General features: G+C 55.1%; 1 protein-coding gene across 1 annotated transcript in view; it reads left to right on the forward strand.

Annotated features, from left to right (window-relative positions):
- KCNN1 (potassium calcium-activated channel subfamily N member 1) overlaps positions 1 to 18,750 on the forward strand; it is a 33,981-nt gene extending 15,231 nt beyond the window's left edge. The window contains 9 exon segments of the mRNA XM_081937977.1: positions 9,722 to 10,180; positions 11,244 to 11,339; positions 11,988 to 12,406; positions 13,152 to 13,293; positions 14,555 to 14,665; positions 15,062 to 15,068; positions 15,071 to 15,188; positions 16,490 to 16,559; positions 17,829 to 18,750. Of these exon segments, the coding sequence (XP_081794103.1) occupies positions 9,722 to 10,180; positions 11,244 to 11,339; positions 11,988 to 12,406; positions 13,152 to 13,293; positions 14,555 to 14,665; positions 15,062 to 15,068; positions 15,071 to 15,188; positions 16,490 to 16,559; positions 17,829 to 18,110 (1,704 nt within the window). The 3' untranslated portion in view covers positions 18,111 to 18,750.
- The last annotated feature ends 3,376 nt before the right edge of the window (positions 18,751 to 22,126 follow it).

Consider the following 22,126-nt stretch of genomic DNA (forward strand, 5'->3'; position numbering starts at 1 on the left):
GAAAACGGGGGGCTGTTGGGGGCTCAGAGGGGCATCCAGAAGTTTTGCTTCCTCTTGTTAGCTGGCCTTGCTGTGCTTGGGCCCAGGACGTTGCCTTTGTTTGAGGTGAAGCCGTGTTTTTTGGTCAGGAACATTACCTGGAATTTGGGGGTCCGTCTGCTTCCTTGTGAATTACGTTAAGCCCCCCTTCTTTGCCTTTGGTGAAATTCATGCAAATATTGAGATGGGGGTTTAGGTAGATATGGAAATAGGAAATCCGCTTCCAATTCCTGCCTCCTGCTTCACGTTTTGCCGAGTGGGGGGGGATGGAGGGGAGGTTGTAGCCAAAAGGAGGAATTCTGTTTGTGGGACAGAGACCCTCAGGCTGAGGCTTTGGGGCAATCTTACCTGCCCACCCAGGTGGACCCCAGCCTCAAAAGAAGGAGCCGATTATTATTATTATTAATAATCAGCTCTAAATAATTGGCATAATATTTGAATTTCCTTTCTTTAGGGGGGGCTGGGGGGAGGGGAGGGGTATAGTATCTGTATGGGATTTATACTGTATGGTGGGAGGCTTAAAGGGGGAAAATATGTTTGAATAAAACTTTTTCAATAAAAAAAAAAGAAGGAGCCGAGGGGAACAATGGGGCGGGGGGGGGGGGCGCCACTCCCACCCAGAGAGACCTGCAGAGGAGGTCTCCAAGGAGCAGCAGGGGAGGGAGGGGGGAAGCCCTGTGTTTCAGCCTCTCTCTGAGCGGCCCCAAGGGAAGGCTGAGCAGTGGGGTTTCCCCATGAGTATGGGTCCTCCCCCTTCCCAGCTTCCATTGGGCGCTGGACCGTACAAGGGACACAGAGAGAAAAAAGGGGGGGGGGGTTGAACAGAGCCACCTCAAGGGAGCAGCAAATGGGGGAGGGAGACCATGGGGCCCCATGCACCAAGAGCCTCTGAGTGGGGGAAGCTCCACTCCCTCCCCCACCCCACCCCCGAAAGCCAACACTGGGAGATTCAGGCTGGCTGGAGCCCCCCCCCCTCCTCAGCCAGGTTGGCAAAGCCTGAGTGCTGGGAGGGTCTCCAGGGTCTTTCTCCCCCTTTTCCCAACGTCCTACAAAGGGTTTCGAAGGGGGGTTTCATGGCTGTGAAGGAAAAGCCCCCTGGGGCCAAGGGAGGAGAACAGCTGTCAAGGGGGGGGGGGGTCCTTTAGGCCTTCCTGCCCCTGCAGACCCCCCTCCGGGACAGATCTTCCTCGCAACGGAGGCCGCTCTCAGGCGGGGGGTCTCGGGACTCCCTCCTCCGCATCGCTGCCGGCCCCAACTCCCAAGAGTCCCGGGCTCCTCAGGCCCTGGCGGGGCTCACCCGGGGGGGCGGGGGGCGGGCGGGCGCGGGTCTGGTTGCGGGAGGGAGGGGGGAGGGAGGGAGGCGGCGCCCCGCTCGTCAATCCGAAGCGCTGCCGCCGAGCGGCCGGACTCCAGCGGGGCCTCCGGAACGACGGGCCGGCCGGGCGGGGCGCAGCGAGGCCGGGGATGCCGTGGCGAGCGCCTGCCGTCGCCCTCCTCCCGCCGCCGCCGCCGCCTCCCCGCGCCCGCAGCGCCGCGCCGGACCAGCAGCCCCCCGGCCGCCCCCGGCCCAGCCACCTGGTCTACCTGTCGCTGCAGGCGCTCTGCGGGGGGGCCCTCCCGCTCGGACGCCCCCCCGCCAGCTGGCCCCCCGCCCGGCGCCCCCCCGAGCCCCGCCCGCCCCGGCGCCCCGCCCAGCAGGTGAGAGGGGCACGGGACCCTCGCGGCAAAGGGGGGGAGGGCAGGCTCTGCCCCTTGCGCTCCCCTTGGCCGGGCTGGGGGCAGCCGCAGAGGCGGGGGGGGGGGCTGCGGGTCCGGGGCTGCGTCGTCCGGCCCTCGGAGGAGAAGGGGGCAGCCCCTCCCCTCCCCGGGCCGCCACCGCCGCGCCAGACACGGGGCTCCGGTGCCGACGGGAAGCTTTGGAGATGCGTGCCGCCGCCGAGCCCCCAGGTAGACTGCCCTTAGCCAAGGAGGCTCCCCGACCAAGGTGGCTGATGAGAAGAGCCCCACGGGCGGCTCGAGGAGCTTTTGCGCCCCCCCTTAAAGTGGGTCTGAAGGGACCTTCCCTTCTCACCCCCAACGGATGATTGACGGCTGCTGTGTGTGAAAGCTTTCTGACACCCGCCCCCCATGCCTTGTCCCCATCTGCTCCCCTGCTGGACCAGCTGGATGCCCTCTTGGGGCCCACAGCTCCGGGGTGCTGCTGGGTGAGCCTGAGCCAGCCAAGGCTCCCTTCCAGGACTCAGTCCTGCCCTGAGGCAGAGAACAGGCCTCCCTTGAGTGCTGCTGTTGGGGAGGGGGAGGTCAAGATGCCCTTGGAGGTGGAAAAGTGGGGAGGGAGATCAGTCTGCCCATCTCCCCCTCAGGTTACCCAGGAACCCTCTTCTCTGGCTTCCAGGATCCCCTGCCCCACTCAAACTTTTGCACTGGGGCTGGGGAGCCTTCAAAGCCCCTTCCCCAGCGCTGGGCACAAGCAAGCCAGTTGGCCTGGGCTGGGGAGAGGGGGCTCCCGATGCTGGAGCAGACCCCAGACCCTAAAGGAAGAGCAGCCAGAGAGCCGGACCCTCTGCCCCGCACAGGCGTGGCTCCTGGCCTCTCCCCTTTGCCCTGCTTCGCCCAGGTCTCCAGGGTGGTGGAATCTGGGGAGGGGGGAGGGGGGCGGCCTGGGGCTGCTTCCAGGAAATCCAGGGCGCTGGGCCAGGGGAGTTTCTGGCATTCTGGCTGCAGAAGATGCAGCCTCCAGGCCTCACTGGCGCATTTGAGGAAGTGATTGCCTGGTGGACTACAATGACCAGCGTTCCCAGCCATCGTGAGTTGAGAGGCGGGTGAGGCCAGTGGTGGCCAGAGTGAGCTGCCAAGAGGGAGGGGCCCAGGGCTGCCCTTGGGATGGGCAGGGGGGGATGCACACACACACACACCCATCCCAAAGAGGGTGCCTTGTCCTCATCAGCGCTGCCCCCTCCCCAGCCACGACTAGTCCTGTGACCTTCCCTCCCTCCTTTAAGTCAAGGAAGGCCTTTGTCCTGGGTGGGTGGGTGGATTTCTATCCCCTGCCCCCAATTTCTTCTGCTTCATCAGCGCCAGGCATCACCCATGGAAGAATCCCCCCCAAACCCTCCTCAAAATCTGTACCAGCAACCAGGAGGGGTGAGGGTGGGGGCAAGGCAAGTCCCCCCCCCCGCAAGCTCCAGCATTGTGGAAGGAAAGGTAGGAAGTTGGGGGGCCATTTGGACGGGGGGGGGGCATCCTTCTTTCCCAGGCTCCCAGTGTTTCCCTCCCTTCCTCCCTTTCTGCTGCGGCTCTTCAGAGTGAGGATGCCTCCTTTTGCCCCCCCCCCCCATTGCAGCCCTCCCCCCAGGCCTGGCTGGCCCAGCGGGCTCTTTGCTGTCAGTGGGGGAGGGGGGCTCCTCTTCCATTCCTCCCAGTTGCCTTCCTTCCCATTCCAGTACCCTTGAGCAGCCTCTGGCCATAACAGAAGAAGAGACTCGGAGGGGAGCTTGGAGGTCTAGTCCAACCCCTCCTCAAACGGACCATGGTCCCTGGCTGAACCTTGCCCTGACCGGAGGCCCATATCTCCCCACCTTTCTGACAGCCCAGTTTCACTCTCTCCTTCCTTCCTTCCTTCCTTCCTTCCTTCCTTCCTTCCTTCCTTCCTAATTATTTAGGTTTATTTGCTGCTCCCCCATCTACTGGGGACAAGTATATGTGAAGTCTCAGGTGTCGTCCCACCCCTTCCACAGTCGCATAAGGAGGGGAGGGGCCAGAGCAGAGCCAGGTGTGGAGGGTGGGGGCCTTTCCCAGGAGGGAGACCGGGCAAGGAAGCCGAGGGTCCCTTGATGAAGGGGCTGCAGGGGCAAAATCTCCCCTCTCTGACCGTCCTTCTCCCCCCCCCCTTATACTCCTGTGACTTGGGGGGGGGTCCCTCCTGCATTAGCCTCCGTTCCATCTTGCGCTTCTTCCTCTGGCAGCTGATCTTCCCCATTGCCTTCAAGGCCCCCTCTTGGAGGGGGACAAGGGGGGGTGGAGCAGTGGGGGGCAATTGTGGGGAGCCTTAACCTGCTTTGGGCAACCTGACTGCATTAGGAGCCAGGACGGCCCACTGGTCAGAATGGGCATTGCAGGCTGACTCTGCTCACTGCCAGCAGTTCGATCCTGAGCAGCTCAAGGTGGACTCAGCCTTACGTCCTTCCACAGTGGGTCAAATGAGGACCCAGATTGTTGCAGGCAACATGCTGACTTTGTAAACCACTTAGAGAGGGCTGTAAAAGCACTATGAAGTGGTATATAAGTGTAAGTGCTATTGCTATTGCCCTCCCTCTCTCCCTCCTTCCCTCATCATCTCTAAATTTCCTCCCTTCCTTCCTTACAATACAATAGCAGAGTTGGAAGGGACCTTGGAGGTCTTCTAGTCCTACCCCCTGCCTAGGCAGGAAGCCCTATACCGTTTCAGACAAATGGCTATCCAACATCTTCTTAAAGACTTCCAGTGTTGGGGCATTCACAACTTCTGGAGGCAACTTCTGTTCCATTGATTAATTGTTCTAACTGTCAGGAAGTTTCTCCTCAGTTCTAAGTTGCTTCTCTCCTTGATTAGTTTCCACCCATTGCTTCTTGTTCTGCCCTCAGGTGCTTTGAAGAATAGCTGGACTCCCTCTTCTTTGTGGCAACCCCTGAAATATTGGAACAATGCTATCATGTCTCCCTAGTACTTCTTTTTTTTAATTGAAAAATTTTAGTAGAATTTACAGATATTTCCCCTTCCCTCCCTCCACCCCAACCCTGCCACCCCTCCACCCCTCCCTCCCCCCAACTTCCCAGAGCAAAATACAGGGTATAAACATTTAACAATCATACACTAACATAAACTAACTAACTATAACATCTTACCTCCCTCTTATACTTTAACTCCCCTTTTATTAAGCTGAATTTGGATAAACTATAACATTCCTTATTCATTCATAAGCTAATTGAAGTTCCTTAGTCCAATGTTTATTTGAATATAGTCAATTCACCTTCTCCATTCCAACTTGTGTTTCTCCTCTGAATAGTCTTTCCAATATGCTGAAATTTTAGCTGTCTCTGCTAAATTAACTACTTTTAACGTCCAATCTTGAATAGTAAGCAATTCTTCCTTCTTCCAGCAATCTTGTCGCCATTATCAAATTCAGAATCAAATTAGTCTCTATAATTGTACAGTCTGTAATTATACCTAGCAAAAACAACTGAAGGGTGAACTTTATCCTCTTTTTGAGAATATTTTAAATAATCCACCATATTTTTATCCAAAATGCTTTAGCTTCTTTACAAATGCACCATACATAATAATACATAGCATCAACACAATCACATTTCCAACATTTAAATTATAAATTGGGATACATACAAGCTAACTATTTAAGATCTAAAGACCGTCTATAAAACATCTTACAAAAACTCTCTATCAAGTTTTAATCTTGCATACATTTTTTTCATTTCTTACCCAAATCTTTTCCCATATTCCCATCGTTATTAGACAAAATTATCAATACCTTTCTACCATTCTTCCATATTTGCATCTTTTTTCCCTTTAAAAAAAAATCTTGATATCATTTAAAGTAAAAAAACCTTAAACAAGACTTTCATTTTACTACTATTATCCTTCCCAGCAAAAACTATTGTAAGTTCTCCCATTTATCCATCTCTATCTATATTTTGTGCCATAATGGTCATAATTATACTTATTCTCCCATTTAAAATTGTAATATAGAGTCCTAAGTGGATAACCTTTTTTACTATCTCACATCCTGTTATTTTTCTGATTCTTTTTTTGGATTTATCCTGGAGGTGGTGGATATCCAGCCTTTAGTACATTATTGTAAAAATCTTTTGCCTTCCAAACTGAATTAAGACGATATCTTTCTTCTAAATAATTCACCACCAATCCATCTATACTGTATCTGGCGATTTCTAAGTTAATCAACTAGGAATGCATAATCCTTTCTGGATCTCAATATTTTAAAAGGAATTTCCTTCAGTACTGCCACCTCCTGTCCTGCCACCTGTAGTTTGCTTTCGTAAGTCGCTTGTAATATTCCATTCCTTGTTTTCCTGGTAACAAAGTAGATTACAATATCTCTTGGTAGTTGTCTCTGTCTGGCAATCCATGAATTAACACGATAATTTTTTTCAATCTGCCAATCATATTCTGCTTTTGGTTCACCAATTAACTGAGCGAAAGCTTCTGCAAAGATTTCTTTCAAATTTTCTTGGTTATCTTCTTTCAGGCCTCTTATTCTCAAAGCAAATTCCATCGCTCTGTATTGTATCATTGTAACTTCTGCCTCTGATTTTTCAATCTTGATTTGAATCTCATCAACTTTATTCTCCAAATTCACATTAGACTGAGTAATTTCTTCCACCCTGTTGTCCAATGATGTTACAAAAGCAAACAAATCCTTAAACGCATCCACTATATCCTCTCTTATTTGTTGATTGCGGGTTTGAATTAAGTCCTTAATTTCAGACATTTCATCAGACACATCTTTAAGGGCAGATGTAATTTTTTCTTGCAAAAACGAGGCTTGTGCTTTTAAAGCGCCTTGGAGAGCTTCAAATGTCACTGTTTGTGTATCTGCTAAAGATAATAAAGACTGCAATTTAGGTGGCTGGGCCGGGTGACTTCCAGCACTCTTAGAGGCACTTATTCTGATTTGTTTTGAAGGCATTTCTGAATATTCAAATCACACTTTCCAACAACCAAGTTATTGAGTCCAAAAAGTCCACTTAATCCCCAAACTTGTTAAATCTTATAGCTCATTAGTAAACCAAAACTGTTTTCTTTAATCTTGAGCTCTTGAGTCTTTTTTTAAATTAAATTTTTAAATAAGTTTTACAATTATCATCCCCCTTACCCTTCCCTCTTCCCACCCGACCTCCCCCCGACCTCCCAGAGCAAAATACAGAGTATAAACATTTAACAACCATACGCTAACATAAGCTAACTAATTTTAACATGTTACTATTCTTGTGCTTTAACTCCCCCTTTATTAAACTAGCTTTGAATAAATTGTAGCATTCCTTATGCCTTCATTCATAAGCTAACTGAAGTTTTTTAGTCCGGTATTTGTTTTGAATATAGTCAATCCATCTTCTCCAGTCCAGCTTGTACTTCTCATCTGAATGGTCCTTCAGATACGCTGAGATTTTGGCCATCTCTGCTAGGTTTACTACTTTTAACGTCCATTCTTGGATAGTGGGCAACTCTTCCTTCTTCCAATACTGCACCACCAACACTGTTCTCTAGGTTTTCTTGAGTCTTTTAATGACGTTAACAAACACTTAACAAATACTTTCCTTTTAAGTTTCGCTTTGATCACACCCTTTGACTTGCAGACGCCATCTTTATTACCCTTTGTTCTCCTCAATCTTCACAGAAGGAAGTGATACTGCATCAGAGTTAAAGTTTATACTTGCAATTATAATCGCTCCTGTCTTTGCTCTGCCTGCTTCTTATTCAATTGTAGATTAAAACATTGATTGCAGGGGTGGTTGTGGCGTTTTGTTTCTGCTGCAACAGAAGCGTCCCGAGATGCGGAGCCTTGTTGGGCTGCTGGGGGGCTCTCACCCTTCGAGCCCCAGAATTGCTCCTGGGGGTCTATGGGGAGCTGTACCCTTGCCCGACTGCTCTTCTCCCCCTCTTTTCCCGAGTGGAGAGTTTTCAAGCCGCTTGACAGCTGATTTACTCTGTTCTAGCAGCTTAAACGCGATCACGATGCTGGCGTTCCCAAAGGAACGTCCTTCAATGCCTACGGTGCCACCGGAAGAAAAACTCCCCTAGTCCTTCTATTCATTAAACTAGACATACCCAGTTCCTGCAACCGTTCTTCATATGTTTTAGTCCCCAGTCCCCTAATCATCATATTTAAATGGTTGTCCACTAGGACTCCAAGATCCTTTTCACAGTTACTACTGTTGAGCAAGGTACCACCTATACTGTACCTGTGCATTCCGTTTTTGTTGCCTAAATGTAGAACCTTACTCTTTTCACCATTGAATTTCATTTTATTAGATAGTGCCCAATGTTCAAGTTTGTCAAGATCCTTCTGTATCTTAAGCCTATCTTCTGGAGTGTTGGCTATTCCTGACAGCTTGGTGTCATCTGCAAATTTGATGAGTTTCCCATTTATTCCCTCATCCAAATCATTGATGAAGATGTTGAAGAGTACTGGGCCTAAAACAGAGCCTTGGGATACTCCACTGCATACTTCCCTCCATGTAGATGCAGTTCCATTGAGGACTACACGTTGAGTGCGGTTGGTCAGCCAGTTACGAATCCATCTGGTGGTGATGCTGTCTAACCCACATTCTTCTACTTTATCTAGTAGTAGGTTATGGTCTACATTATCAAAAGCCTTATTGAAGTCCAAGTAAACTATATCGACGGCATTCCTCTGGTCCACTAATTTTGTCACTTTGTCAAAGAATGCAATAAGATTAGTCTGGCATGATCTGTTTTTGACAAACCCATGTTGGTTTTTGGCTATTACTTTACCTTCCTTCCTTCCTTCCTTCCTTCCTTCCTTCCTTCCTTCCTTCCTTCCCTCAGCCCTCCCAGTGGTGAGAAAGCAACATTGCAGGCTGAGTCTGCCCACTGCCAGCAGTTCGATCCCGAGCAGCTCAAGGTCGACTCAGCCTTCCCTCCTTCTGAGGTGGGTAAGAGGAGGACCCAGATGGTTGGGGCCAAAGGCCGAATGTGTGAACTCCTTAGAGCGCCTCCCGCTGCAAAGCCCTGAGAAGCGATGTGTAGGTCTAAGGGCCGCTGCTCTCGCCTGAGGAGGGTCCCTGGGCATTCTTCACCTGGAGTCTGTCTGAACCCCACTCAAGTGAGATGGGGAGGGGGCTTAGGCCAAGGACCCTCCTTCGGCTGCCATTGTTTGCTCCCAGGAGGCTCTGGGTTCAGGTTTTCCCCCGGGGTACCCCCTTCATCCCCCAAGGGCCCAGGCAACGGGGGGGCCCTGGCCCTCCTCCTGAAGGCGGCTCCAGCCAGGCACTCGGGGGCATCCCAGGCACAGAAGGCAGGGGCAGCACCAACCACTGGGGGGGCAGGGAGACCCCTGGCCACGGGGCCTGCTCTGACCGGACATGGCCTCTTGGGGCACCAGCGATCCCAATGGCCTGTACGGATACTGTTCGACTTACGACCGTCTGTTTAGTGGCCGAAGTTGCAACGTCACTGGAAAAAGAGACTTAGGACCATTTTTCACACTTACGACCATTGCAGAATCCTGTGGTCACATGATCAAAATTTGGGTGCTTGGCAACTGCTTTGCATTTATGGCGGTTTCAGCGTCCCGGGGTCAAGTGTCTGCTTGTCCACCGACTCCTATTTATGAAGGTCACAGTCCCCGGGTGGGGGGAGGGCGTTGTCATGTGTTCCACATTTGCGACCTCCTGACAAGCAATGAGGAAACAAGATTCACTTAACAACCGTGTTGCTAAGTTTAAAACGTCACTTAATAACGAGGAGCGAGAAAGGTCTTAAATTGGGTCAATGCTCACTTAGCAACACAAATGCTCACTTGTGGCCATAAGCCAAGGACTGCCTGTATTTGGTGGGGTGCTCCCCTGAAATGCTTGGCGAGGGTCTCCTTTACTGCCGAGATGGGGCAGTGACGGGCTCTTCCTCCTCCTGCCTCCCCCTCCCCAGGTAAGCGGGAACTTCCCTCCCCTCAGCCATGCGGGGTCCAGGCGAACGGCCACTGGCGAGTGCAGCCCCTTCACCGAGATAGCCATGAACAGCTGCCGGCACAACGGGGGGGCCATGGGGCCGCTGGGCCGCTTGGGCATCTCCCCCCGCCACCTGCGGGAGCTGGACGCCGAGACGCAGCCGCTGCAGACCTTCCCCGACCCCGACCTGGAGGTGGTGGTCTCCAAGGGCGAGCGGGGGAAGGGCTCGGACCCCCAGCTGGACGGACAGGCGGAGGAGGGGGCCAGGGGCCGCCAGCAACGCCAGAAGAGGAACCAGAACGTGGGCCATCGGCTGGGGCACCGGCGGGCACTCTTTGAGAAGCGCAAGCGGCTGAGCGACTACGCCCTCATCTTCGGCATCTTCGGCATTGTGGTGATGGTGACGGAGACTGAGCTCTCCTGGGGCATCTACTCCAAGGTAAGCCCCCACAGCCCCCTCGCCCTTCTGGGCCTTCAGTGAGGGGGCTGAGACACAGAAGGGCAGCCTTGGGAGGGGCCTCCCCACATGTCCCCCCCCCATGTCCCCTTTCCCCCCAGATTCCTGCCTGCCTCTGCCACTCCCTTGTCTGTCTCCAGTGACAAAACCCACCAGGGTCCCCTGAGCCTGGGGGCTCCAATCTCTGACACCCAATCCCTTCCTGCCCCTTGGCACAAGCTCTGCCCTTCCATCCCTCACTGAAGGGGGCTTTTCCCTGCGTGAGGGATTCATCGGCCCCCTTCTGTAGGTCCCCAGCCATCCTCCTTCAGACCCATGGCCTCCTCTCCCTCCCTCCCTCAGGCTCCTCCCTCTTCCCTCCCTCTTTTCCTCCCTCCCTCCCTCTTTCCTCCCTCCATCAGGCTCCTCCATCTTCCTTCCTTCCCCTCCCTCCCTCCCTCCCTCCCTCCCTCAGGCTCCTCCCTCCCTCCCTCCCTCTTTCCTCCCTCCCTCAGGCTCCTCCATCTTCCTTCCTTCCCCTCCCTCCCTCCCTCCCTCCCTCCCTCCCTCCCTCCCTCAGGCTCCTCCCTCCCTCCCTCCCTCCCTCCCTCCCTCTTTCCTCCCTCCATCAGGCTCCTCCATCTTCCTTCCTTCCCCTCCCTCCCTCCCTCCCTCAGGCTCCTCCCTCCCTCCCTCCCTCCCTCCCTCTTTCCTCCCTCCCTCAGGCTCCTCCATCTTCCTTCCTTCCCCTCCCTCCCTCCCTCCCTCTTTCCTCCCTCCATCAGGCTCCTCCATCTTCCTTCCTTCCCCCCCCTCCCTCCCTCCCTCCCTCAGGCTCCTCCCTCCCTCCCTCCCTCCCTCCCTCTTTCCTCCCTCCATCAGGCTCCTCGCTCAACTCACCCCGCCTCTGACTGCCAGGATATTGCCTTGGCTTCAGCCCCTTCCCATCACTCCTTCCCCCCCTCCCCACAACGTGTGGGGTCCCACCCACAGGATAGGGAGACTGTGTGGCTCTTGCCTCCCTCCCTCCCTCCGTCTCTTTCTCTCTCTCTTTCCCTCCTTCCAGGATTCTTCCTACTCCTTTGCCCTGAAATGCCTCATCAGCCTCTCCACCGCCATCCTGCTGGGCCTCATCGTCATGTACCATGCCCGGGAGATCCAGGTGAGGCATCAAGGGGCAGCCCACCCACCCACCAATGCCCTTGCGCCCCCTGACCTGGCAGGGAGGAGGAGGAGGGAGCCTTTGCCAGCAGCAGCCGGTCCCAGGGAGGGGCAGAGGGCTGTGCTCCTGGGTCGGCTCAGCTATGGGGTGGAGGGGGGGACGGGATGGTGGGAGGCTGGTCCAGGAAGAGGCGGAGGGTCCGGCAGGGCTGCCCCTGGCCCTCCTTGCCCTGGGTGGGTGCCAGGCAGGCACAGAAGCGCCTTGTGTGTTGGGGGGGGGAGAGGCTCTGGGGGGGGGAGAGGCTGCTGCGGGTGAATTTCCGGACGGCGTAAGCAGAAGAAGCCGCGTTGTCGCCTCTTAAAACAAACCAGGTTTGAGCTTCTCTCGTTGGGTTTCCTGGGGGCAGCAGAGGACAATTTGGTCGGGCTTTTGTCCTGCCTCGGCCTGCCCCCCCCCCCCCCGCCTGCCCCCCTCTGGGCCTGGTCTGCTTGGCCGGGAATGGCTCCTTTCTGCTTTCCAAATCTCCCCACCTCTGAACGCCAAGCGCCCCTTTCCAAGAGGGCCCCTCGCTTGGTGAGCTTCAGAGGCGGCTGAAGCCAGAGCGAAAGCCCCTCTGCCCCCGCTGACCGCCCTCTGTGCCCCGCCCAGCTCTTCATGGTGGACAACGGGGCAGACGACTGGCGCATCGCCATGACCTACGAGCGCATCTTTTCCATCGCCCTGGAGCTGCTGGTCTGCGCCATCCACCCCATCCCCGGCCAGTACGTCTTCACCTGGACCACCCGCCTGGCCTTCAGCTACGCCACCTCGGAGGCCAGCACAGACGTGGACATCACCCTCTCCATCCCCATGTTCCTGCGCCTCTACCTGATCGGGCGGGTGATGCTCCTGCACAGCAAGCTCTTCACTGACGCCTCTTCGCGCAGCATCGGCGCCCTGAACAAGATCAACTTCAACACCCGCTTCGTCATGAAGACCCTCATGACCATATGCCCCGGCACCGTCCTGCTGGTCTTCAGCATCTCCTCCTGGATCATCGCCGCCTGGACGGTGCGCGTCTGCGAGAGGTAGGAGCCCCCTCGACATGAGTGATGAGTTGGCCACGCCCACCCTGCCCCCCGCCCAAAGCTCAAACACAACTCTGGTGTGGCCCCCAGTGGAATGGAGTTTGACACCCCTGCTCCAGAGAGAGTGCAGAGAAGAGCAACCGGGACGATTAGGGGGTGGCTGGAGGCTAAAACCTACGGAAAACAGTGGCTGGGATTGGGGTGCCTAGTGAAGAGAAGGATTCGGGGTGCCATGATTGCAATCTTGAGGGGCTACCCCAAAGAAGAAGAGGGGGCCAAGCTGTTCTCCAAGGAACCAGAAGGCTGGACAAGAAGCAACGGATGGAAACTAGGCAAGGAGAGAAGCGACCTAGGACTAAGGAGAAATTTCTTGACAGGGAGGACAATCATCAGAGGAACTGCTTGCCACCAGAAGTTGTGGGTGCGCCAATACTGGAGGCTTTTAAGAAGAGGCCGAACAGACGCTTGTCTGAAATGCTCCGCCCACCTGAGCAGGGGGTTGGACTAGAAGACCTCCAAGGGCCCCTCCAACTCTCTTACTCTGTTACTTGAACGTCTGGGTTGGACTCCAGGACCCATGACGCCCGGCCAACGTGCCCAGATCATAGGTTGAGGGCACCCAGGGGGTGGCCTACAGCAGGCAGGGGCAGTTCCACCCTGGGGAGGCCCTCCGTGGGGTCCTGTTTGCTGGGGGTGGGGGGCAGAAGAGGTGTGACCCCTCCCCCTTTGCCCCTCCCCCACATAGGTACCACGACAAGCAGGACGTGACCAGCAACTTCCTGGGCGCTATGTGGCTCATCTCCATCACCTTCCTCTCCATCGGCTACGGGGACATGGTCCCCCACACCTACTGCGGGAAAGGGGTCTGCCTGCTCACCGGGATTATGGTAAGGCTCCCCTCGGAAGGTCCTGGGCTGGGTGGGTCCCTGAGAGGTCATCTAGGCCAACCCAGGCTTTCCAGATGGGGCGATTTTTAAAAAGTCTGTGTGTGTGTGTGAGAGAGAGAAATAAGATTATCATCCTCATCTGTACAGCCAAAGTTTGTTTATCAGGTGTTTTTCAAAACTCTGATTTTATGTTTGTATATATATATATTTGTGTTATGTATTTGTGTTACATATATATACATATATATATGCTTATTTATGGACTTATTTTTACCTCCTCTGCACGATATATGGTGCTATCTTGATTATTGCTCTGTATGTCGCCCCGAGTCCCTGTGGGGAGAGGGGGCGACTAATAAGTTCAATAAAATAAATAAATAAATAAATAAATACATATACATATATACATATACATATACATATACATATATATACATATACATATATACATATATACATATATATACACATATATACATATATGCTGGTTTTGTTGTATTTGGGTCTTTTCCCGTGTAAGATTGAGACAATAAGAACATTAAAAATTTTCATCCCTTACATGCAGACTTGGCAATGTTTTGATGAGGTCTCACTTGCCATCTTCAGGCTGGTGTTTTCTTTTGTGTCGTGCACAAAAGAAACGAAACGTTGCCAAGAGAATCTCAATCTTACACGGGAAAAGACCCGAATACAACAAGACCAGCACGCCTACACCCGGGAAAATCTACAAAAACAAACAAACAAACATGCATGCATACATATATCTCCTATTTATGACGGTTGCAGTGTCCCAGGGTCACATGATCCCCTTTTGTAAACTCAAGCCAAGTCAATGGGGAGGCCAGTTTCACTTAACAACCGTGTGACTAACTTAACAACTGCAGATATTCATTTAATGACTGTGGCAAGAAAGATTGTAAAATGGGGCAAATTCACTTACAATCTCGCTCAGCAGCCGAAATGCTGGGCTCCAATGTGGTCGTACGTCGAGGACTCCCTGTGCAAAGAGAGCTTCCCAAACGCCTCCCACCCTCTGCTGGATTCTGCTTGATGTCCCTGAGCGGCTAGATTTTTCCCTGCAAGGAATTTTGGAAATCCTTGAATGCTCAACCCACACAGCTGGAACAAAAGAGCCGCAGCCTCGGAGGGCCCCCTGAGCGCCTTCTCAGCCGGGAGGGGTGGGCTGGGCTTGGAGTCCCCCACCCTCCTGCCTCTCTCTGTGGGGAGGGGGACTCTACACTCCCCCTTGGTTGCCTTTCAGGGCGCAGGGTGCACAGCGCTGGTGGTGGCCGTGGTGGCCCGGAAACTAGAACTCACCAAAGCTGAGAAACACGTCCACAACTTCATGATGGACACACAACTAACAAAGCGGGTGAGGTTTCCCCTTTGAGGCCCTTTCTCCCCCGGGGTCTTCTCAGTCCCCTCCAGGCTTTGGGACAGGGGGCTCAGCTGCAAACATGGGTGCCCCCCTGCCTGGCCTTTCCTTGGGGCCCCTCAGAGGCTCAAAAGCCGGACCCCCCCCCCACCGCTCCCTGCAGATCCCCTTGGCCTGTCTCTTGGGGGGAGTGGTGCCCCCGTTGCCCCTCCCTGCTTCTGCTTTTAAGGGGGGGGTCTCCACCAAGCCCCTCCTGGGATCCCATGGGAAGGGAGCCCCCCCCCACCAAGAGCGTGGGGGTCGAGGGAAGAAGAGGCTCCTTTTCACTCTCTTCCCTTGCCCATCGGGGGGGGGGGGCTTTCCCTTCTCACCTGTGCCCCCCACCCTCCCCAGGTGAAAAACTCGCGGCCAACGTGCTCAGGGAAACGTGGCTCATCTACAAAAACACCAAGCTGGTGAAAAAGCTCGACCACGCCAAGGTGCGCAAACACCAGCGTAAGTTCCTCCAAGCCATCCATCAGTAAGTCCTCCTGTTTACCTGCTTCCTGCCCCCCCCACCTCGCCGCCCCTTCTCTGCCACCCCCCCCCCATTGATCAGGGCCCCCCTGTCTCCCCCCCCCCCGTCAACTCCAGGGCTCTAAAGGGGGGGGTGGGACGATCTGACCCTCCCCCCCTTCAAGGCAGGTGCTGGGAACCCGACCCTGCCTGGCCTGGTCCAGAAATGGGGAGGGGGCTTCACCCAAATTGGGAGCTGCTGCTTCTATGGAGGGAAGAGTCGGAGGTGAGCGCCCCCCCCCCAGCCTTTGAGTCCACCTGGTTTCCCTCCAGGCCTTGTGGGGGGCCCATCGTCCCTGGAGGTTTTATAAGAAGAGGCTGGACAGTCACTTGCCTGGAATGGCAGAGGGTCTCCTGCTTGAGCGGGGGGCTGGAGTAGAAGACCTCTAAGGTCCCTTCTGGCTCTATTCTGATCGACTTTAAGTGGAAAGGAGTAGGCCCTCATGCTAAGTTTCCAGTCCTCATGGCTGTGAAGGAAAGGCTGCTCTCGGGGGAAGCCTTTTGGTGCCAGGGGGAGGGCAGGGCCAGCTGGCTTGGCTGGAGGGGCAGAGGAGTGGGCAGAGGAGCCCCTCTGTTGCTGGTCAGCCAGGCTCCTCCAGTGGGCACGGAAGCCCCATGGCTGGCCTTGGCACACCTTGACCTCACCAGGAGCACCAGGCTCTGCCTGTGGGCCAAAGGGGGGCATGGATGGCAGGGCTGGGCGGCCCTTTCTGCCACGTGGCTCCATCCCCCCGGGTGAAGCTCCGAGGGGCCTGGGGATCCAGGAGGGGGTGAGCGGTTTGCCAAATGTTTCTGAATGGTCAGCTGGGCCCACGGAGGACCCCGCTGCCCCTGTGGCTGCCCTCCAGAGGAGAAAGCTGCCGTGGGCCATCCTGCCCCTTAAAGGTGGCCTCGTGGGCGGCATCCTCTGTGGCAGAGCCCTTTCCCTCCCGTCGTCTGCCTGCACCACCCAGAGGTTTAGGCTGCCTAGGTAGAAACTCCACAGGTTCTGCTGCCTGGGAGGGGTGGGGGTCAGGGGAAGGACCCCAAGGGGGGCAGAAATGACGGAGAAGTGAAGGAAAGCAGAAAGGCCCCTCCCCCCTGCGCTCCCCAGAGGGAAGAGGGAGGGGGGTCCCAGGGAAGCTTCGGAACCCGAGGAGTGGGTGGGTTTGTCTGCAGGGGAGGGGGAAGCCGCTCCTCCCTCGGTCCCTCCCTCCCTCCCTCCCCCCACCTGGTTTTCTTCTGGTGAGGAGGAAGAGGAGGGTCAGCCTGGATTTTGCCTTCCAGGTTGAGAAGCGTGAAGATGGAGCAAAGGAAGCTGAGTGACCAAGCCAACATGCTGGTGGATCTATCCAAGGTTTGTGGGGAAACCGGAAAGGCAGGAGGGGGTTTCTTTCCCCCTCCCTCCCTCCCTCCCTGAGTTCTGGCGGTGGGGACGCCTCCCCCATCCTCCCATGTTTGAGTCCCTGGGTCTTTGCCGGGAGGGCTGGTGGTGGACTTGGGCCTGGAGAAGGATTCGAATGGAGAGAGGGGGGCTAGTGTGCCCCCCCTTCCACAGAGGGTCCTTATTAAGAGCGATCTGGGTGGGTCCCAGGGGCCCCTTTGCTTCCCTCCCCTCCCTTGATGAAATGATGGTCTTGGGGGCATTTCTAAATCCCCGTCACCCCCCGAGGGCCACTTTTGAAAGTCTGGCCTCTTTCTCTGCCTGTCGTGTATGCAGCAGCATCGAAGGGAAAAAACCCTGGTGGAATTTTGATCCACCGTCGTCGCGGCTGCCATCTTGATAGTTTTTGACCCCACTTTGCCCTTGAACCCCAATTTCTTCCGCCCGCTGTTCTCCCTTCCCTTGTCTCACACGGCTGCTCCCAGCCGTGGACACGACTCCCTTCCCTGCAGCCGACTCGGTCGGTCGCTGATCCCTTCGTTTCCAGCCCCGTCTTCCTTGTGGCCCCACGGAATCCACCCGACATTCCCTGCCCATGACTCCACCGCTTCTGCCCAGAATAACAGAGTTGGAAGGGGCCCTGGAGGTCTTCTAGTCTGCCCAAGCAGGAGCCCCTGTGCCGCTGCAGACAAAGGGTTGTCCAGTCTATTCAGCCCATTAGTGGTGTTTCATGGCTTCTTGTTTGCTTTTCAACTGGTTCATGTTGAAGAATTCGCCAGCAGAAGGGAAGTTGCCTTCAGGCGTTGTGGGGGGCTCCATCACGGGGGGCTTTTAAGGAGATCCTGGACAGCCATTGGTCTGGAGTGGTAGAAGGTCTCCTGGTGTTGGACTAGAGGACCTCTGAGGTCCCTTCCAGCTCTGAACTTCACAGATTGACCTATCCATCTACGAAATCTACAGGAAATCTGCAGGGGAGGGTGGGGCAGGGACCCCTCGGCCATCATGACATTTCAGCTCCATTCGGGGCGTTGGACGGACCCTGGGGGGAAGCGGAGGGCTGGCGGGAGATGTGTGATGTGACTGTGCACCACTTGGGAAGGCAGCTGCTGCTCCTGCCCCTCTTCCACCCACCATCCCCTGAGCTTCTGTATGCTCATAAAGGGAGCCCCACAAAGAAAGCAATGCGGTAGTCTAGCTGTAGTCTATCCATCTCCAGGTAACCTTCTTTCCCTTCCTCGGCAGACCCAGAACATCATGTACGACATGGTGTCCGAACTGCAGGAGCGCAACGAAGACCTGGAGAAGCGCATCACTGCGCTGGAGGGCAAAATTGACACGCTGGGGTTCACCCTGCATGCGTTGCCCGGCCTCGTCAGCCAAGCCATCTGGCAGCAGCAGCAGCAGAAGCCCCGGCCCCTCCCAAGGCCCCCCGCCCCCTCCCACGGCTCGGAGCACTCTCTGTGGACCCCCACGCAGCAGCAGTCTCCCTCCACCGCCCCCCACTCATCCTCCAACAGCGGGTGATGCGCGCCGGAGCCCCTGAGCGGCTCTGCTACCTATGGCCATTGTGTGGCCGGATTCCCTCTGAGCTTTTTTCTGGAAAGCCCCGGAAGGATAGCTACCGCCCCCCCCCTTGTGCCAGGTGGAGAGGGAGGGCTGGGCGGTCTTTGGGTCAGCCGGGAGAAGAGGCCACCGTGCCAGCCAGTTCCAGTGCAACATTTGGCAAAGCTTTGGGGCAGGGAAGGGTGGTCTCGGTAGAAACAGTGCATGTTCAAGGGAGGGAAGGAAGGAAGGAAGGAAGGAAGGAAGGAAGGAAGGAAGGAAGGAAGGAAGGAAGGAAGGAAGGAAGGAAGGAAGGAAGGAAGGAAGGAAGGAAGGAAGGAAGGAAGGAAGGAAGGAAGGAAGGAAGGAAGGAAGGAAGGAAGGAAGGAGACGTGGGTGGGCAGCTTCAGATCTTCAGCTTGAAGAAGGAAGGAAAAATCTCAGCACTCTGAGGAAGTGGGTGCTGCCCCCTTCCCTGTGGGCACTGCAGGGAATGCGTCACAGCTTGCGGGGATGGCATCACTGTGGGTGTTTGAACCAGCCCCCTCGGCTTCCAGGGAGCCCCGGAGAACTTTACTTTTTATAATAAATTGGAAGGAATCCCTTTTGGGTCAGCCTCGAAGTGCTTCACTTGGCACGATTAATATTCTGATTCTTTGCCCAAAAGGCACCCGACGAGTGTGTCTTTCCACAGCATGAAAAGAGGTGGCAGCCATGACCGAATTGGGTATTTCATGGAATAGCGAAGGGAAGAGAAAGTGACACAGCCGCTGCCTGGTGCTTGTTGCTTGTCCATCGATGCTCAACCCTACTAGACCTGTTAAAACAGGGGGGGGGTGTTTCCCAGGCTGCCAGGAATGTCTCGGCACAGCGTTCCCCAACATTTCTGGCCTGATAGACTGGCGGAAGTGGCTGGGGGGGGGGGAGGGGATGGTTATCTACACGTGTGCCACTTTCACAAACGCAGCTTAGTGCACGTTCTCTCGCCCACCACTTCCACGGCACAGTTCCGAATGGACTGTGCTCCGGCACTGGGCAGCAGACCCTTGCCCTGGCACAGGGTAGGCAAGGGGAAGACGTGTAGGCACCCCAGTTGTTTCATTGCCGACTCTAGACGGCTCCCCCCCTTGGGCTTCCTTAGTGCCCCTTGTAGGCTTGGCAGGCCTTGTGGATGAGGCCATGCCGGGGATGGTGCTTCTGTGCCAGTGCTTCCCAGGTGGTGGTGCCTGGGCCCCGACCCCTTCAGCGAGGCCTTCAGGTGTCCTTGGGGAGTTTCTTCTCCCCTCCGTGTGAATGTTTTCCCCCCAAAACTGAGCCGCCCCACAGCCTATGCTCTTTTCAGCCACCTGTGGGCAGACGTGCTGTTGAGAGAACTCCCGTCTCTGGTCCTTCATCTCGCCACCCGATGCCCAGGGCTGTGCCAAGCCCAGTCACGTGGAAGGGGTTGAGCTGTCTGGCATGCCTGCTACACAGCCCGCCTTCCACGGGCCCACAGGAAGGAAAGGGCTCCCACAGCTCTGCAGAGCTTCAGTTTTGTGGCTGTGGGCCACCGTCTACGGGAAGCACCACTTTTCTGCCATTGAGTTCGGTCCAAGCGGTCAGTGCTCGGGATGGGGGTAGTCTGAATTGCCCTTGGATTGTGACTGTGAGTTCCGTGGGTGTGTTGCATGAGGAGGAGCAGGCCGGCGCAGGGTCTTTGGATATTGATGGTGAGTCCAAAGTTGACACAAGCCGTAGAGAGTTGTCCGTGCTGATGGGCATCTCTGGCTCTGGGGCAGCATTTGGGGTACAATCATTGGCAGAGAGGAAGCTGCCTAGTAGAGTTTTCCTTCACTTTCGGGAAAGTCTGAAGTCTCCTGGGCTGAAGAGCTCGGGGCCCCCAAAGCTGACACCAACCAGAGCATAGAAGGACTCAAGCAGTGCAATGTCGGAAGACGAGGAAAGGCCTGGCTCCTCATAAACCCACCCAAGAGTCGGGCACGATGGAAGGAATCCGATTTCATCGTCACAGGTGTCCTCAGGTTGACGAGTTTCTCATCCACTCTGGAGTTGAGGCTGATTCCTGAAAAGCACAGCAAGACGTGGAGGCAAACACCCTGCGAAATGGTGTGGGTGCCAGCACAGCGCCCACTTAACGCCCCTGGGGACTGGGAGTGCCTGAGGGGATTCTCCACCATCCGGCACCCGTTGGCCATAAAGGAACTGGCACGTCTCCCATCTGGATGAATATGTTGGGTAGCACCTGATATTCTGACATGATCTTCCATGCGCCTTGTGGGGTGACACAATGAAGGCTTTTGTGAGGCCAACAAAGATTGTACAGAGATGACAATTCTGCTCCCCACCGTTCTCTTGAAGGTGGCACTTGGCAAAATTCACGCCAGCAGTCCCACAATATTTGTGGGGGCCACACTGTGTGACTCTGGCAACACAACTAGCTGCAGATACAGGACCAGGGAAAAAAAAGCAACCAATGATTTTTCCGGGGTTGGAGAGTGGCGAGATTCCTCACTGGTCGTTGCATGCAAGTTGTGTGCCTTTCCTCCTGTAGAAGGGTCCCACGGATGCATCTTTAACTTCCCACGGAAGGCACTCCTGCTTTTAGAAAAAGGGGGAAAACTCAGGTCTGTTTCTCCACAAATACACTACCCATCGACTTTGTACATCTGTGCAGATGTGGCGTCTGCCCCTCAGGCTTTGCCACTGGGGAAGCCGGCTGGCAGTTTTCATGACTGCTACAAGTGATCAACCTTGGCACTGAGGGGGCCAGCCTGGGCAACCCTGTCTGTTGCCTCATCGTTAGTGTCAAGGCAGCTAAGGATTGAGAGGGTCCAACCCACCTCTGTGGGGTCTGAGCCTTGTCTGTCACGAGAGTTGTAGCACCTGTACCAGATCTGGGCATTTCATGGCTTGCAAACCACATCCAGCTGCAGGCGGTCCCAGTCTCACCTGCAGCGTTGGCATCAGTGCGTCAGTAGCAAAGGGGTTTCAGCAGGAGGCAGGGTTTGAGGTCTCAGCAGAAGGCAGGGCAGTGGTGCTGCAGAATAGGAGTGTGTGACATTGGTGGAAGTGGGGTGTTGGTTGTGGGGTAGCAGTGGGTGGCAGGGTGGTGCCAGCGTGGGGGGGGGGATCCTCCACAACAGTTCTGGTTTCTCATGTGGCCCCTTGGGAAAATTCACTGTCCACCCCTGATCTATGCTCAGGAGGGGGGAATTCCTGAGAGACCGTTAAAAGTGGGTCTCCAAACTTGGCAAGGTAACAGTTAATTATGAATAGGTCAACCATCCCACAACAGTTGAACACAACCCTCCTCTCACAAGTCCCCCTTCTAAGGCGAAAGCCTTGGCTGCACGTCAGAGTCGCTGGTGGCACCTGCATAGCATCTGCATAGCACCAGAGGCTGCCGGGAAGAGCCGCTCACTGTGGGTTCAGGAGCACCGAGACAAAGTCCAGTTAGCGGCTGATCCACAGACCTAACGGCCCACGAATCATATAAGCGCCAATCTAAGAGACAGTAGTTGACCTCTGGTGAGTGCTTCTGTGATTGCGATTTTATTTTGGAATGTCTGGTTCAGTTCAAGGCAACGCTTGTTTTGCAGCTGCCTTCTGTGGCGCTCTCTGTAAAGTTGGATACCACCCTATTTATAAGCCAATTGCTCCTCTGCATGGACCTCCTGCTTGTGTAGAGTGTCTAGTCCGTGCGCCCAGGCAGAAATGAAGTGGCCAACACAGCCGGTATGTTTTATTGAGCTGCCCCTCTTTCAGCCCCCTCTTGCACCAAGACCCCACTGGAGAAGGGCAGTGAGGACCAGGGTGGGACCTGGCAGGGTGAGAGCAGTCCGTGTTATGTCCCTGGTGGATTCGTCCAGTTCAGGAACAGCCAGCCTTGGTTCGAGGCAAGTACAGGTTGTAGCCTCTGAGGAAGCCCCCGATGGAGAGTAAACACAGGTCCAGGATGTCTCTGCGGCTGAACAAGCCCCGGTTGGAGATTATGACGG

This window comes from Natrix helvetica, assembly GCF_964273705.1.
Source record: "Natrix helvetica genome assembly, chromosome: 1".
NCBI lineage: Eukaryota > Metazoa > Chordata > Lepidosauria > Squamata > Natricidae > Natrix > Natrix helvetica.